Source organism: Salvelinus fontinalis, chromosome 2, assembly GCF_029448725.1.
Source record: "Salvelinus fontinalis isolate EN_2023a chromosome 2, ASM2944872v1, whole genome shotgun sequence".
NCBI lineage: Eukaryota > Metazoa > Chordata > Actinopteri > Salmoniformes > Salmonidae > Salvelinus > Salvelinus fontinalis.
Window position 1 is genome coordinate 40328140 of NC_074666.1, and position 19246 is coordinate 40347385.

Here is a 19246-nt window from a genome sequence, read left to right on the forward strand (position 1 = left end):
CATGTTGACACCAATGCTTCCCACAGTTGTGTCAAGTTGGCTGGATGTCCTTTGGGTGGTGGACCATTCTTGATACACAGGGGAAACTGTTGGGCATGAAAAACCCAGCAATGTTGCAGTTCTTTACACAAACCAGTGTGCCTGGCACCTACTGCCATACCCCATTCAAAGAAACTTCAAACTTTTGTCTTGCCCATTCACCCTCGGAATGGCACACATACACAATCCATGTCTCAACTGTCTCAAGGTTTAAAAATCCTTCTTTAACCTCTCCTCCCCTTCATCTACACTGATTGAAGTGGATTTAACAAGTGACATCAATAAGGGATCATAGCTTTCACCTGGATTCACCTGGTCAGTCTATGTCATGGAAAGAGCAGGTGTCCTTAATGTTTTGTACACTCAGTGTATGTCTATATTTTCAACAAAACACTTGCTTAAAGAACTTTAATAAAAACTTGAGAGAAAATAATCCTGCGATGACAGCTTAAAGTTGGTGGAATTTAATAGATATCTCTTCAAAAGTATTGTGGAAAAGCAACAAAGGGCCGAGACCCCCGTTGAATTCTTGACCCATCCGACTTAATTTCAACATAGTGAGCATTTATTTTCTTCTTGGCAGTTCTCTGAGACAGAATGGACTGTGACAGGTCTCTAATCTGGTGGTATGCAGAAGCACACTGAGGGAGATGTGGTCATGGTTTAACTGAACGACCGTCTATCTGCCCAAGACCTCAAAGGACCCCATGTGGAGAGAGTTAGAGGGATGGTGGGGGATTGAGCAGAAGCCTCACTATAACCTTACTCATCACTCCTCTCAGCCCATGATGACCTAACCACTACCAGTTCCATGGTTCTATTTTTAGCTGGTGAAAAAATCCCTATAACACTCTCCGCCAGCCTCTTCAAAGTTGAAGCATGACAGAAAATGTTGTAAATTGAAGAGGATCTTCAAAAGTACATCGTCAGTATCCCCACATTACGACCTTGTTCAAAGCATGGGAAATTGTTTTGGTAAATATCATGGAATTTCGAGAGTAGCATTGGAGAGCCAGCATACTAACCTTTTTACCTTGACAGATTGCATTTTTTTTAAACTTGTGATCAAAATCTGTCTGAGATTGTCAGCACATTAAGCAATAAAACATTTGTCAAATAAACATTACATTTACTGTATCGTGTCCTGCACTGTATGAAAACTAGGAATTTAGTGCACAGATTTTCAAAGAGAAATAAAAAGTCAGAATTGTATAAAATAAATCAAACCACAATGGGGGACAATGCGTTCTAGGAGCCTGGTCTGTAAGAAAGGGTAAACACAAAACATGGCCCACCTTGCCTGGCGAGGGTTCAGTCTCCTCGTCGCCCGGATGTACTCCAGATTGCGGTGGTCAGTCCAGATGAGAAAAGGGTGTCTAGCCCCCTCAAGCCAATGTCTCCACGTCTTTAGGGCCTTGACAACAGCCAACAACTCCCGGTCCCCCACGTCATATTTTCACTCCGCCGGGCTGAGCTTCTTCGAGAAGAAAGCACAAGGCGGAGTTTCGGTGGCGTACCCGAGCGCTGAGAGAGCACAGCTCCTATCCCAGCCTCGGACGCGTCCACCTCCACTATGAACGCCAAAGAGGGAACCGGATGGGCCAGCACGGGAGCCGAGGTAAACAAAGCCCTCAGGTGACTGAAAGCCCTGTCCGCCACAGATGTCCACTGCAAGCGCACCAGGCCCCCCTTCAGCAGTGAAGTAATGGGAGCCGCTACCCGACCAAAACCCAGAATAAACCTCCAGTAGTAGTTGGCAAACCCTAAGAATCGCTGCACCTCCTTTACCGTGGTGGGAGTTGGCCAATTACACAAGGCTGCAATGCGGTCACTCTCCATCTCCACCCCTGACGTGGAAATGCGATACCCAGGAAGGAGACGGACTGTTGGAAAAACAGGCATTTCTCAGCCTTGACGTACAGGTCATGCTCCAACAGGCGACCAAGCACTTTGCGCACCAGGCACACATGCTCGCCGCGTGTAGCGGAGTATATCAAAATGTCATCAATATACACCACTACACCCTGCCCATGCAGGTCCCTGAAAATCTCGTCTACAAAAGCTTGGAAGACGGATGGTGCATTCATCAACCCGTACGGCATGATGAGGTACTCATAGTGCCCAGAGGTGGTACTGAAAGCCGTCTTCCACTTGTCTCCCTCTCAGATACGCACCAGATTGTAAGCGCTCCTGAGATCTAGTTTGGTGAAGAAGCTCGCCCCGTGCATTGACTCTATTGCTGTAGCTATGAGCGGTAGCGGGTAACTATACCTCACCGTGATCTGATTTAGACCCAGGTAGTCAATACACGGACGCAGACCTCCCTCCTTCTTCACAAAAAAATAAACTTGCGGAGACGGGTGAAGTGGAGGACCGAATGTACCCCTGACGCAGGGATTTGGAGACATATGTTTCCATAGCCTCCGTCTCCGCCTGTGAGAGGGGATACACGTGACTCCTGGGAAGTGTGGCGTCTACCAGGAGATCTATCGCACAGTCGCCCCGTTGATGAGGTGGTAATTGAGTCACCTTCTTTTTAGAGAAGGCGAGAGCCAAATCGGCATATTCAGGGGGAATGCGCACGGTGGAGACCTGGTCTGGACTCTCCACCGTAGTAGCACCAACGGAAACCCCTAAACACCAACCTGAGCACTCTCACGACCACCCCGTGGGAGTCCTCTGTGGCCAAGAAACAGTGGGGTTATGACAATCTAACCAGGGTAGGCCCAGCACCACGGGAAACGCAGGAGAGTCCATAAGGAAAATACAAATTTTCTCCGTGTGACCCCCCTGCGTCACCATACCCAAAGGAGCAGTGACCTCCCTAATTAACCCTGACCCTAATGGTCGACTATCTAAGGCGTTAACGGGGATGGGCACATCCACGGGAACAATGGGGGTACCTAAACTATGAGCTAAAGGCTCTATCAATGAAATTCCCAGCCGCACCTGCATCTACGAGCGCCTTATGCTGGGAATGTGGGGAAAACTCAGGAAAAGTGACAGACACAAACATATGTGCAACAGAGGACTCTGGGTGAGAATGGTGCCAGCTCACCTGGGGTGACGCCAGAGCGCCCTGCCTGCTGCCTCGATTCCCAGAGGAACCAACCCGGCACCAACCAGCAGTGTGACCTCTGCGGCCACAGATGGTGCACGAGTGGGTACCCCCTCCGGTCTCCCTGCGCACCGCCCCTCCCAGCTCCATAGGTATCGGAGAGGAGGTGCAGGAGGATGGAACCACCAGACCCCGATCTGGACGTCGGCGAGTAGCCAGCAGGTTGTCCAGCCAGATGGACAGGTCCACCAGCTGGTCGAAAGTGAGGGTGATGTTTCTGCAGGCCAGCTCCCGACGGACGTCCTCGCGCAGACTGCAGCGGTAGTGGTCGATCAGGGCCATGTTGTTCCATCCCGCGCCGGCAGCCAGGGTCCTAAACTCCAGGGCAAACTCCTGTGCGCTCCTCGTCTCCTGTTTCTGATGGTAGAGGCGCTCACCCGCCGCTCTGCCCTCGGGTGGGTGGTCGAAGACTGCCCGGAAACGGCGGGTAAACTCCTCAAAATGGTCCAACGCCGCATCTCCCTCTCTCCACACGGCGTTGGCCCACTCCAGGGCTTTCCCGGTGAGTACACGCGGCGAGGGCGACACCTTCTCACGGTCCGATGGAGCTGGTTGAACCGTGGCCAGATAGAGGTTTAGTTGGAGGAGGAAACCCTGGCAGTAGGCAGCACTCCCGTCGTACTCTTGTGGCATGGAGAGACGGATCCCACTGAGTTCAGGCGGGAAAGGGGCGCTCAAAAGAGACCCCAGTTGTGCTGGTAGAGGCGCTGGAAGAACTCCCTGTCTCTCCCAGCGGTCCATAGTCTGGATAACGCGATCCATGGCGATGGTCAGATGGTAAAGCTTTACCGCATGATCCTGAACGCGCTCCTCCACCTCCATGGCCGGGTACCTTCTCCCGCTGACTCCATAGGTGGTCGGAGATTCTGTAACAACGTGTGTGTAGGTGGCAGGGAAGTCAGGCGCAGGAGAATCGAACTTGGTATAAATGGAGTCGTTTAATAAACTTAACAAAACTCCAAAATCAAAAATACAACATGAAATAAAAGTGGGTACAAGAACCCGTCGCGCACCAATACATAATACACGAACATACAAACAAACAATCTCCGACAAGGACATGATGGGAAACAGAGGGTTAAATACACAGCATGTAATTGATGGGATTGGAACCAGGTGTGAAGGAAGACAAGACAAAACCAATGGAAAATGAAAAATGGATCAGTGATGGCTAGAAGATCGGTGATGTCGACCGCCGAACCCCGACCGAACAAGGAGAGGGACCGACTACGGCGGAAGTCGTGACAGACATTCATATTCTGACTATCTCTGAAACTCACTTAGATAATACCTATGATGATACAGTGGTAGCAATTCATGGTTATAACATCTACCGAAAAGTCAGAAATGCCAACGGAGGCGGTGTTGCGGTCTATATTCAGAACCACATTCCTGTAAAGCTGTTAAATACTGTTGAAGTAATATGGCTACAGGTTCATCTGTCTCACCTAAAGCCCATTCTTGTGGGAAGCTGCTATAGACCACCAAGTGCTAACAGTCAGTATCTGGATAATATGTGTGAAATGCTTGATAATGTATAGGATGTCAACAGAGAAGTATATTTTCTGGGTGATTTAAATATTGACTGGCTATCATCAAGCTGCCCACTCAGGAAAAAACGTCAAACTGTAACCAGTGCCTACAACCTGTATCAGGTTGTCAGTCAACCTACCAGGGTAGTTACAAACAGCACAGGAATTAAAATGTATTGATCACATCTTTACTAACACTGCAGATATTTGCTTTAAAGCAGTATCCAAATCCATAGGATGTAGTGATCACAATATAATAGCCATATCTAGGAAAACCAAAGTTCCAAAGGCTGGGCCTAATATAGTGTATCAGAGTTTATACACTACACAAGTTTTGTAGTGATTCATATGTTCATAACGTAAAGAATATTTGCTGGTCTGTGGTGTGTAATGAGGAGCAACCAGACGCTGTACTTGACGCATTTATGAAACGTCTTATTCCAGTTAGTAATAAGCACGCACCCATTAAGAAAATGACTGTAAAACTGTTAAATCCACTTGGATTGATGAGGAATTGAAAAATTGTATGGTTGAGAGCGATGAGGCAAAAGGTATAGCAATTAGGTCTGGCAGCCAAACCGATTGGCAAACATAGTGCAAATTAATAAATCATGAGACTAAACTAAATAAAAAAATTAATAAACTACACTATGAAACAAAGATAAGTTATATAAAGAATGATAGTAAAAAGCTTGGGGGCACCTTGCATGAAATTTTGGGGAAAAAAGCCAACTCGGCTCTTTCATTTATTGAATCAGATAGCTCATTCATCACAAAGCCCACTGATATTGCAAACTTCTTTAATGACTTTTTCATTGGCAAAATAAGCAAACTTAGGGATGACATGCCAGCAACAAACGTTGACACTACACATCCAAGTATATCGGACCAAATTATGAAAGACAAGAATTGTACTTTTGAATTCTGTAGTCAGTGTGGAAGAGGTGAAAAAAATTACTGTTGTCTATCAACAATGACAAGCCACTACGGTCTGACAATCTAGATGAAAAATTACTGAGGATAATAGCAGACGATATTACCACTCCTATTTGCCACATCTTCAATTTAAGCCTACTAGAGAGCGTGTGCCCTCAGGCCTGGAGGGAAGCTAAAGTCATTCCGCTACCCAAGAATAGTAAAGCCCCCTTTACTGGCTCAAATAGCTGACCAATCAGCCTGTTACCAACCCTCAGTAAACTTCTGGGAAAAAATGTGTTCGACCAGATACAATGCTATTTTACAGTAAACAAATTGACAACAGAATTTCAGCATGCTTATAGGGAAGGACACTCAACAAGCACAGCACTTACACAAATGACTGATAATTGCATTGAAATTGATAATAAAAATGATTGTGGGGGCTGTCTTGTTTGACTCCAGTGCAGCTTTTGACATTATTGATCATAGTTTGCTGCTGGAAAGCGTATGTGTTATGGCTTTACACCCCCTGCTATAATGTGGATAAAGAGTTACTTGTCTAACAGAACACAGAGGGTGTTCTTTAATGGAAGCCTATCAAATATAACCCAGTTAGAATCAGGAATTCCCCAAGGTAGCTGTTTAGGCCCCTTGCTTTTTTCCATTTTTTCTAACGACATGCAATTGACTTTGAGTAAAGCCAGTTTCTATGTATGTGGATGACTCAACACTATACACCTCAGCTACTACAGTGACTGAAATGACTGCAAAACTCAACAAAGAGCTGCAGTTAGTTTCAGAGTGGGTGGCAAGGAATAAGTTAGCCCTAGATATTTCTGAAACCTAAAGCATTGTATCTGGAACAAAACACTCAAGTTGAGATGACTAAACTGTTGGAGTAACACTAGATTGTAAACTGTCATGGTCAAAACATATTGATGCAGTTGTAGCTAAGATGGGGAGAAGTCTGTCTTTAATAAAGCGATGCTCTGCTTTCTTAACAACACTTTCAACAAGGCTACATGGAACTTTATTCCACATCAAGTAACTGACACAAGAAGTAAAATTTGATTTAAAAATCAGATTAAAAAACACTTTATGGAACAGCAGGGACTGTGAAGCAACACAAACATTGGCACAGACATACGCACACACACACACACACACACACACACACACACACACACACACACACACACACACACACACACACACACAATACATACACATGGATTTAGTACTGTAGATATGTGGTGGAGTAGGGGCCTGAGGGCACACAGTGTGTTGTGAATCCATAATAAATACAAAATACAACTGGCACGACAATGGGCCTCATGATCTCATCACGATATGTCTGTGCATTCAAATTGCCATCGATAAAATGCAATTTTGTTCGTTATCTGTAGCTTATGCCTGCCCATACTATAACCCCACCGCCACCATGGGGCACTGTTCACAATGTTGACATCAGAAAACTGCTAGCCCACACAACGACATAAACGTAATCTGCCTGGTGCAGTTGAAACTGGGATTCATCTGTGAGGAGCACACTTCTACAGCATGCCAGTGGCCATCGAAGGTGAGCATTTGCCCACTGAAGTTGGTTACAATGTCGAACTGCAGTCAGGTCAAGACCCTGGTGAGGACAGTGAGCATGCAGATGAACGAACATGCAGATGAGCTTCCCTGAGATGGTTTCTGACAGTTTGTGCAGAAATTCTGTTGTGCAAACCCACAGTTTCATCAGCTGTTCGGGTGGCTGGTCTCAGACGATCCCGCAGGTGAAGAGGCCGGAGGTGGAGGTCCTGGGCTGGCGTGTTTACACGTGGTCTGTGGTTGTGAGGCCGGTTGGACATACTGCCAAATACTCTAAAACTACGTCGGAGGCAGCTTATGGTAGAGAAATTAACATTCAATTCTCTGGCAACAGCTCTGGTGGACATTCTTGCAGTCAGCCAACCAATTGCAAGCTCCCTTAAAACTTGAGATATCTGTTGCATTGTGTTGTGACAAAACATTTTATTTTTTATTTTATTATTATTTTAAAAAATCTCTCCAATTTCATGGTATCCAATTGGTAGTGGTTACAGTCTTGTCTCATCGCTGCAACTCCCGTACAGACTCGGGAGAGGTGCAGGTTGAGAACAATGCGTCCTCCGAAACACAACCCAACATAGCCGCACTGCTTCTTGACACAATGCACATCCAACCCAGCAGCCAGCCGCACCAATGTGTCGGAGGAAACACCGTACACCTGGTCAGCGTGCACTGCACCAGGCCCGCCACAGGAGTCGCTAGTGCGCAATGAGACAAGGATATCCCTGTCGGCCAAACCCAGACAATGCTGGGCCAATTGTGTGTCGCCCATGGGCCTCCCGGTTGCGGCCGGCTGCGACAGAGCCTGGGCTCGAACCCAGAATCTCTAGTGACACAGCTAGCACTGCGATCCAGTGCCTTAGACCACTGCGCCACCCGGGAGGCGACAACATATTTTAGAGTGGTATTTTATTGTCCCCAGCACAAGGTGCACCTGTGTAATGATCATGCCGTTTAATGAGCTTCTCGATATGCCATACCTGTCAGGTGGATGGATTATCTTGACAATTGAGAAATGCTCACAAACAAGGATGTAAACAAATTATCATGTTTCAGGTAAGACCCAAATACAGACTGTGTTGAAGTAACAATGTTTTTTACAGCAACAGGGGCAGGCAAATGACAGGTCAAGGCAGGCAGGGGTCGAGAATCCAGAGTAGTGGGAAACGGTACAGGACGGCAGGCAGGCACAGGGTCAGTGGCAGGCAGAGAGGTCAGGCAGGCGAGCTCAGAGTTAGAACGGGCAAGGGTCAAAACCAGCATGGCAAGAAAAAGAGAGAAAAGCAGGAGCTGAGACAAAACACTGGTTGACTTGACAAACAAGACGAACTGGCAACAGACAGAGAACACAGGTTTAAGTACCCAGGGGATAATGGGGAAGATGGGCGACACCTGGAGGGGGGTGGAGACAAGCACAAGGACAGATGAAACAGATCAGGGCGTGATACAAAGAGAAATTTGTATTTTTTTAGAGAAATAAACTTTTTGTGCATATGGAACATTTCTGAGATCTTTTACTTCAGCTCAAGAAATATGGGACCAACACTTTACATGTTGCATTTAGATTTTTGTTCAGTGTAGATGGGGAGAGGCCGTGAACAGTGAAAGTCTTTCCACAGATTTTCAATGGGATTCAATTCTGGGCTTTGGCTGGTCCACTCAGACTCTCACATTCCAGCATTGCTTTGGCTGTATGCTAGGGGGTCATTGTCCTGTTGGAACGTAAATCCTCGCCCCTATCTAAGGTCGTTTGCACTCTGAAGCAGGTTCTCATTAAGGATTTTCTGTATTTGGCTTCATTCATTCGTCCCTCTATTCTTTACCAGTCTCCCAGTCCCTGCCGCTGATAAGCATCCCCATAGCATGATGCTGCCGTCACCATGTTTTAGACGGATGATGGATGAGCTGTACCTGGTTTTCTCCAGACATAGCGCTTTGCATTCAGACCAAATAGATACATTTTTGTCTCATCAGACCATAGACTCTTTTGCCTTATGCTCTCAGAGTCATTCACATACCCTTTTGCAAACTCCAGGTGTGCTGTCATGTGACTTTTTCTCAGGAGTGGCTTCCATCTGGCCACTCTCACATGAAGCCCAGATTGGTGAAGTGCTGTATAGAGCTTCTGGCAGATTCTCCCATGGCCTCCCTGACCAAGGTCCTTCTTGCCCTGTTGCTCAGTTTGGTCGGACAGCCAGCTCTAGTCAGTGTCTGGGTAGTTCCATATTTTTGTAATTTCCCAATGATGGAGACCAATGTGCTCTTGGAAACTTTCAACACTCTAGTAATTGTGTTATACCCTTCCCAAGATAATTACATTTTCCACAGTTGTAGTGACATCTCAAGGATGATCAAAGGAAATTGGATGCACCTGAGCTCAATTTGGAGTGTCAAAGGGGTGTGAAAACTTACAGTACCAGTCAAACGTTTGGACACACCTACTCATTCAAGGGTTTTTCTTTATTTTTACTATTTTCTACATTGTAGAATAATACTGAAGACATCAAAACTATGAATTAACACATGTGGAATCATGTAATATCCAAAAAAGGGTTAAACAAATCAAAATATATTTTATATTTGAGATTCTTCAAAGTATCCACCCTTTGACTTGATGACAGCTTTGCACACTTGGAATTATCTCAACCAGCTTCACCTAGAATGCTTTTCCAACAGTCTTGAAGGAGTTCCCACATATGCTTTTCCTTCAATCTGCGGTCCAACTCATCCCAAACAATCTCAATTGAGTTAAGGTTGGGTGATTGTGGAGGCCAGGTCATCTGATGCAGCACTCCATCACTCTTCTTCTTGGTCAAATAGCCCTTACACAGCCTGGAGGTGTGTTGGGTCATTGTCCTGTTGAACTTCTAAAAACATGTTTTTCCTTTGTCGTTATAGGGTATTGTGTGTATATCGGTGGGAAAAAATATATTGAATACATTTTGAACTCAGGCTGTAACACAACAAAATGTGGAATAAGTCAAGGGGTATGAATACTTTCTGAAGGCACTGTAGGTAGACGTTTCCGGCAGTGAAATGACCAAATCGCCCTGTAGTGGCCTCATGGGTGAAATGTTATTAATATTTTTCTTAATTTCATAACCCGCCAAAATTCCAGTGTTTCTATGTCAAACGGTTTTGTTATATTTCAGTGATATATATAAAGTGTAATATTGGGATGCAAACTCAAAATGTAATACATTTTCACGCTATATATGCCATGGTATAGGTGTATTATTTTTGTAAGCCCATAGCCATGTGTGTGAGGTGTATACTTTCGTTTCAAAGTCGATTTGTTTAAGACTACCAATAAACACTTTTTGTGACTGTCACGTATACTCCCTCTCTGGCCTCTAGGTAACCAGGCTGCTTATTATGGCGCACACCTGTCACCATCGTTACGTGCACCAGCACGTCATCAGACTCACATGGACTCCATCACCTCCCTGATTACCTTCCCTATATATCTCACTCTCTTTGGTTCCTTCCCCAGGCGTTATTGTTTCTGTGTCAGTTTTCTGTCTGTACGTTGTTCGTGTTTCTTGTTTTGTATTATGTTTCATTTATTTATTAAATGATTCACTCCCTAAACTTGCTTCCCGACTCCCAGCGCACTCGTTACAGTGACCCTGATTTAGACCACTGCAGTAAAAGTTTAACTACAAAATATATAAGCAAGCAAAAGCACAGACACAATAAAAAATAAACAAGCATAGAAAAAATGCACTTTAAATAAAGGTTTATTAGATTTGGTCCTATTCTTTACATTCGATTTTTGTTTGAGATTGAGATGTTAATCCAACGTATCAATTAATTTATTGACACACTGAAATTAAAGCCAGACTAAGTCAGTGGCACAGATGGAACTATCGAAGCAGAAGATACATCGCCTTGTATATGTAGATATTTGGTTGCGTTGGAATCAAACACAATTCAGTATCACTCAATATTATTACATTGGAAATACACCAGAGCTTGAAACCCTGTTATATTGTTTATTTTTTGTTGAATTCCGAGTATAATTTTTTTTTTATATCTCTGAATGCTATATAGCCCTAAATATCATTATTGATCAAATATAGTTGAAGGCAGAGGTTTACATACACCTTAGCCAAATACATTTAAACTCAGTTTTTCACAATTCCTGACATTTAATCCTAGTGCAAATTCCCTGTCTTAGGTCAGTTAGGATCACCGCTTATTTTAAGAATGTGAAATGTCAGAATAATCGTAGAGAGAATAATTTATTTCAGCTTTTATTTCTTTCATCACATTCCCAGTGGGTCAGAAGTTTACATTTACTCAATTAGTATTTGGTAGCGTTGCCTTTATTAACTTGGGTCAAACGTTTTGGGTAGCCTTCCACAAGCTTCCCACAATAAGTTGGGTGAATTTTGTCCCATTCCTCCTGACAGAGCTGGTGTAACTGAGTCAGGCTCACACACCCTTTTTCAGTTCTGCCCACAACATTTTTATAGGATTGAGGTCAGGGCTTTGTGATGGCCACTCTAATACTTTGACTCTGTTGTCCTTAAGTCATTTTGCCACAACTTTGGAAGTATGCTTGTGGTCATTGTCCATTTGAAAGACCCATTTGCGACCAAGCTTTAACTTCCTGACTGATGTCTTGAATAGTTGCTTCAATATATCCACATAATTTTCCTCCCTCATGATGCCATCTATTTTGTGAAGTGCACCAGTCCCTCCTGCAGCAAAGCACCCACACAACATGATGCTGCCACCCCTGTGCTTCATGGTTGGGATGGTGTTCTTCAGCTTGCAAGCCTCCCCCTTTTTCCTCCAAACATAACGATGGTCATTATGGCCAAACAGTTTTATTTTTGTTTCATCAGACCAGAGGACATTTCTCCAAATAGTACGATCTTTGTCCCCATGTGCATTTGGCTTTTTCATGGCGGTTTTGGAGCAGTGGCTTCTTCCTTGCTGAGCGGCCTTTCAGGTTATATTGATATAGGACTCGTTTTACTGTGGATATAGATACTTCTGTACTTGTATCCTCCAGCATCTTCACAAAGTCATTTGCTGTTGTTCTGGGATTGATTTGCACTTTTTGCACCAAAGTACGTTCATCTCTAGGAGACAGAACGCGTCTCCTTCCTGAGCGGTATGACACCTGCGTGGTCCCATGGTGTTTATACTTGCGTACTATTGTTTGTACAGATGAACGTGGTACCTTCAGGCGTTTGGAAATTTATTTTCTGAGGTATTGGCTGATTTCTTTTGATTTTCCCATGATGTCAAGCAAAGAGGCACTGAGTTTGAAGGTAGGCCTTGAAATACATCCACAGGTACACCTCCAATTGACTCAAATTATGTCAATTAGCCTATCAGAAGCTTCTAAAGCCATGACATAATTTTCGGGATTTTTCCGAGCAGTTTAAAGACACAGTCAACTTAGTGTATGTAAACTTCTGACCCACTGGAATTGTGATACAGTGAATTATAAGTGAAATAATCTGTCTGTAAACAATTGTTGGAAAAATGACTTGTGTCATGCACAAAGTAGATGTCCTAACCGACTTGCCAAAAATATAGTTTGTTAACAAGAAATTTGTGTAGTGGTTTATAAAATGGTTTTAATGACTCCAACCTCAGTGTCTGTAAACCTCTGACTTCAACTGTATGAGTGTAATGAACACGAGGGAGACAGCGAGCTGGTTTCAAGAGCAGAGCGCAGCAGGTGTTTAATGAAAGGGACCATAGGAGGTGGCAGGTAGCTGGGTCCAGGGGCAGGCAGAAGGTCATACACGGTAGGTCCAAAAATGGCAACAGTACAGGCAGGGAATAGGCAAAAGGTGTCGTGAGTGAGGCAGGAAAAAACTGTCAGACACAGGAGGAGAGAAGGATGGGGGGGAAAAAGAGCTCAGAAAAAGTGTGTCTCAAAACAAACAATACCTCACAGGGATGTGGTGAAAGGAACGGAACTAAACAGTGTTGGATGATGACATGCAGGTGTGTGATCAGGTGGTTAGAATTCCGGTGATTGGGATCTGGAGAGTGAGCTGGAAAGTGGGCTGCGTTCCGGGGATCTAAGTGTTTCGGAGTGTGAGTGGGACGCAGATGTTACAATGAGTGATAAAGTATGGTCACATTTCATTTGCTCTATTAAACATACCCTTTGGTATGATTTTGATAGCAACAGTGAATCTATTTAGTTTTTTAAGTGGAGTTCTCTCACCACCATTGTCCCGATAGCACATTGGTAATAGTCGGTGACAAATATCATAGTTAAACAGGGATGGACTATACTCCCTAGATGGGAGTTTAGGTAGACAGATCAATTCTCCAGTAGGAGGTGCTGCCTAGCCTATTCTTTTTTTTCTTACAGTGGTTATAACATCTGATGTTGTTTTAAAGGTACAATTTCAACGTATTTTATACTTTGTCATATTTTAAGGGTTATCTATGTTGAAATTTGTTTACCATGATGACATAATATAGTCTGCTAACTGCTAGCTTGTTAGCCCCGGCCCACTAACTGCTAGCTTGTTAGCCCCGGCCTGCTAACTGTCTGAATCGCCGTATCCCCAGCCAGCCCAACCACTCACTGGACCCATATGATCACTTGGCCACGCATGCTTCTCTCTAATATCAATATGCCTTGTCCATTACTGTCCTGGTTAGTGATTACTGTCTTATTTCACTGTAGAGCCTCTAGCCCTGCTCAATATGCCTTAACCAACCATGTTGTTCCACCTCCTACATATGCGATGACATCACATGGTTTAAACGTCTCTAGAGACTATATCTCTCTCATCATGACTCAATGACTAGGTTTACCTCCAATGTACTCACATCCTACCTTACCTTTGTCTGTACACTATGCCTTGAATCTATACTATTGTGCCCAGAAAACCTGCTCCTTTTACTCTCTGTTCCGAACGTGCTAGACGGCCAGTTCGTATAGCCTTTAGCCACTCCCTTATCATACTTCTCCTCTGTTCCTCTGGTGATGTAGAGGTTAATCCAGGTCCTGCAGTGCCGAGCTCCACTCCCACTCCCCAGGTGCTCTCATTTGTTGACTTCTGTAACCGTAAAAGGCTTGGTTTCATGCATGTTAACATTAGAAGCCTAATCCCTAAGTTTGTTTTACTCACTGCTTTAGCACACACTGCCAACCCGGATGTCTTAGCCGTGTCTGAATCCTGGCTTAGGAAAACCACCAAAAACCCTGATATCTCCATCACTAACTATAACATTTTCCGCCAAGAAGAACTGCCAAAGGGGGCTGTGTTGCAATCTACTGCAAAGATAGCCTGCAGAGTTCTGTCTTACTATCCAGGTCTGTACCCAAACAATTCGAGCTTCTACTTCTAAAAATTCATCTTTCCAGAAACAAGTCTCTCACCGTTGCCGCTTGATAAAGACCACCCTCTGCCCCCAGCTGTGCCCTCGACACTATATGTGATTTGATTGCCCCCCACCTATCTTCTGAGCTCGTGCTACTAGGTGACCTAAACTGGGACATGCTTAACACCCCGGCCATCCTACAATCTAAGCTTGATGCCCTCAATCTCACACAAATTATCAATGAACCTACCAGGTACAACCCCAAATCCATAAACACGGGCACCCTCATAGATATCATCCTAACTAACTTGCCCTCCAAATACACCTCTGCTGTTTTCAATCAAGATCTCAGCGATCACTGCCTCATTGCCTGCATCCGTAATGGATCTGCGGTCAAACGACCACCCCTCATCACTGTCAAACGCTCCCTAAAACACTTCTGCGAGCAGGCCTTTCTAATCGACCTGGCCGGGGTATCCTGGAATGACGTTGACCTCATCCCGTCAGTAGAGGATGCCTGGTTATTTTTTGAAAGTGCCTTCCTCACCATCTTAAACAAGCATGCTCCATTCAAAGAATTTAGAACCAGGAATAGATATAGTCCTTGGTTCACTCCAGACATGTCTGCCCTTGACCAGCACAAAAACATCTTGTGGCGTTCTGCATTAGCATCGAATAGCCCCCGTGATATGCAACTTTTCAGGGAAGTTAGGAACAAATATTCACAGGCAGTTAGGAAAGCTAAGGCTAGCTTTTTCAAACAGAAATTTTCATCCTGTAGTACAAACTCAAAAAAGTTCTGGGACACTGTAAAGTACATGGAGAATAAGAGCACCTCCTCCCAGCTGCCCACTGCTCTGAGGCTAGGAAACACTGTTACCACTGATAAATCCACAATAATTGAGAATTTCTCTACGGCTGGCCATGCTTTCCACCTGGCTACCCCTACCCCAGTCAACTGCCCGGCACCCTCCACAGCAACCCGCCCAAGCCCCCACCATTTCTCCTTCACCCAAATCCAGATAGCTGTGGTTCTGAAAGAGCTGCAAAATCTGGACCCCTACAAATTAGCCGGGCTAGACAATCTGGACCCTCTCTTTCTAAAATTATCTGCCGAAATTGTTGCAACCCCTATTACTAGCCTGTTCAACCTCTCTTTCGTATCGTCTGGGATTCCCAAAGATTGGAAAGCTGCCGTGGTCATCCCCCTCTTCAAAGGGGGTGACACTCTAGACCCAAACTGCTACAGACCTATATCTATCCTACCCTGTCTCTCTAAGGTCTTCGAAAGCCAAGTTAACAAACAGATTACCGACCATTTCGAATCCCACCGTACCTTCTCCACTATGCAATCTGGTTTCAGAGCTGGTCATGGGTGCACCTCAGCCACGCTCTAAACGATATCATAACCCCCATCGATAAGAGACATTACTGTGCAGCCGTATTCATCGACTTAGCCAAGGCTTTCGACTCTGTCAATCACCACATTCTTATTGGCAGACTCGACAGCCTTTGTTTCACAAATGATTGCCTCGCCTGGTTTACCAACTACTTCTCTGATAGAGTTCAGTGGGTCAAATCGGAGGGCCTGTTGTCCAGACCTCTGGCAGTCTCTATGGGGGTGCCACAGGGTTCAATTCTCTGGCTGACTCTCGTCTCTGTATAAATCACTGATGTCGCTCTTGCTGCTGGTGATTCTCTGATCCACCTCTACGCAGACAACACCATTCTGTATACTTCTGGCCCCTCTTTGGACACTGTGTTAACTAACCTCCAGACGAGCTTCAATGCCATACAACTCTCCTTCCGTGGCCTCCAACTGCTCTTAAATGCAAGTAATACTAAATGCATGCTTTTCAATCGATCACTGCCCGCACCTGCCCGCCCGTCCAGCATCACTACTCTGGACAGCTCTGCCTTAGAATACGTGGACAACTACAAATACCTAGGTGTCTGGTTAGACTGTAAACTCTCCTTCCAGACTCACATTAAGCATCTCCAATACAAAATTAAATCAAAATCGGCTTCCTATATCGCAACCAAGCATTCTTCACTCATGCTGCCAAACATACCCTTGTAAAACTGACCATCCTACCGATCCTCGACTTCGGCGATGTCATCTATTAAATGGCCTCCAACACTCTACTCAACAAATTGGATGCAGTCTATCACAGTGCCATCTGTTTTGTCACCAAAGCCCCATACACTACCCACCACTGCGACCTGTACGCTCTAGTTGGTTGGCCCTCGTCGCCAAACCCACTGGCTCCAGGTCATCTACAAGTCTCTACTAGGTAAAGCCCCGCCTTATCTCAGCTCACTGGTCACCATAGCAGCACCCACTCGTAGCACGCGCTCCAGCAGATATATCTCACTGGTCACCCCCAAAGCCAATTCCTCCTTTGGTCACGTTTCCTTCCAGTTCTCTGCTGCCAATGACTGGAACGAACTGCAAAAATTACTGAAGCTGGAGACTCATATCTCCCTCACTAGCTTTAAGCACCAGCTGTCAGAGCAGCTCACAGATCACTGCACATGTACATAGCCCATCTGTAAACAGCCCATCTATCTACCTCATCCCCATACTGTATTTATTTATCTTGCTCCTTTGCTCCCCAGTATCTCTACTTGCACATTCATCTTCTGTACATCCTACCATTCCAGTGTTTAATTGCTATATTGTAATTACTTTGTCACCATGGCCTATTTATTGCCTTAACTCCCTTATTTTACCTCATTAGCACATGCTGTATATAGACTTATTAACTGTATGTTTTGTTTATTCCATGTGTAACTCTGTGTTGTTGTATGTGTCGAATTGCTTTGTTTTATCTTGGCCAGGTCGCAGTTGCAAATGAGAACTTGTTCTCAACTAGCCTACCTGGTTAAATAAAGGTGAAATAAAAAAATTAAAAATATATATCCTGTGGTTAAAATTTCAACCACAGGATTCTTTTTCACATAGATTCCATGTCACAATAGGTTGACAAAATACATTGAAACAACATTGATTCAACCAGTTTGTGCCCAGTGGGGTTGTGCAGTTCATTAGTTGAACAGCAATCTTACCTGCCCTTTTTGTTTTGTTGTCTTCTCTCTCTCCCTGTAGGCTTACCTCCTTCTAAAGCCCCAATGGAGCAGGATGTGGAGAGTCCGCCAATCACCATCCGAAAGCCCAAGCTCCCCAAGCAAGCCTGTGAGGACCTTCCCAAGCAGCTGGTGGACCAGGTGCGGACAAAGAGGAAGATTCAGCGGTACGTCCGTAAGGACGGCAAGTGTAATGTCCACCATGGCAACGTCCAAGAGACCTATCGGTACCTAACGGATATCTTCACCACACTGGTGGACCTCAAGTGGAGGTTCAACCTCTTCATCTTCGTCTTGGTGTACACAGTGACGTGGCTCTTATTCGGCTTCGCGTGGTGGCTCATCGCCTATGTTCGTGGCGACCTGGAACACATAGGGGACAACCAGTGGACTCCCTGTGTCAATAACCTCAATGGGTTTGTCTCAGCCTTTCTCTTCTCCATAGAGACGGAGACCACCATAGGGTATGGCTATAGGGTTATAACAGACCAATGCCCAGAGGGGATCCTTCTGCTGTTGATTCAGTCGGTGCTGGGGTCCATAGTTAATGCCTTCATGGTGGGCTGCATGTTTGTTAAGATCTCGCAGCCCAAGAAGCGGGCAGAGACGTTGGTGTTCTCTACCAACGCTGTCATCTCCGTGAGGGATGGCCGGCTGTGCCTGATGTTCAGGGTGGGGGACCTTCGGAACTCACACATCGTGGAGGCCTCCATCAGGGCCAAGCTGATCAAGTCCAAGCAGACCAAGGAAGGGGAGTTCATACCCCTCAACCAGACAGACATGAATGTGGGTTATGACACAGGGGACGACAGGCTCTTCCTGGTGTCCCCACTCATCATCTGTCATGAGATCAATCAGAACAGCCCCTTCTGGGAGATCTCCCAAGCCCACCTTGACAGAGAGGACCTGGAGATCGTGGTCATTCTGGAGGGCATGGTGGAGGCTACAGGTAAGCAGCGTCAAACATATAAATTACAGGTTTAATTAATCAATTTTTCCTTCACTTTGTTTCCTTATGAGCAGATTTCACCTAGTTAAACTGAAACTTTTCTGCAGTTTGATAATACATATTTAATTTATGTGTGTGGGTGTTGTATTAGCTATGACAATAATTATAGTAATTTTATACAGTAGCAAAGACCATGCACATCGTCCAGTCATATGTTACCACTGATTTGCATTAGTAGTTAATGGATTATGCAGAAGTGAACAAGGATGTTTCATCTCTTATCATAATAATGAATTCATGTGTGCTTGTCTCCTCTCCTTTTCTTCTTACCTTGTTTTCCACTGAGGTTTGAGAGGGAGTCATTGAAAGGCATGAGGGAAAACAGACAAACAAGTCTAGATTCTTTCCATGTGCATAGGGCCAGATTATGAAATCATAGGCCTGGGGCCTTTTTTATATAGTAAATTCACTGTTGAAGAAGAACAACTTTTATAATAAAGCCATAATAACATTTGTGATGTGGCATAGGCTACAGTTGAGCAGAAGCATTTTTAGGATTTCTACACATGTGGAACATTTGTTAGCAGGGTCTCCCCCCCAAAAATGTGCCTTTTAAAAAACGCATTTCATGCAATTCCATGTCATTTATATGACAGAAGACATTAGCTGAATCTTTTTTAATACCACACAAATGAC

The 19246-nt window shown here is 44.8% G+C and overlaps 1 protein-coding gene across 6 annotated transcripts in view; it reads left to right on the top strand.

Moving 5' to 3' along the window:
- Positions 1–19246, top strand: part of LOC129818692 (G protein-activated inward rectifier potassium channel 2-like) — a 107428-nt gene that overhangs the window by 63581 nt on the left and 24601 nt on the right. For all 6 annotated transcript variants that reach the window (XM_055874842.1, XM_055874859.1, XM_055874850.1 and 3 more), the window contains one exon: positions 17624–18550. In XM_055874842.1, the coding sequence (XP_055730817.1) occupies positions 17624–18550 (927 nt within the window). The remainder of the gene's footprint in view (positions 1–17623; positions 18551–19246) is intronic.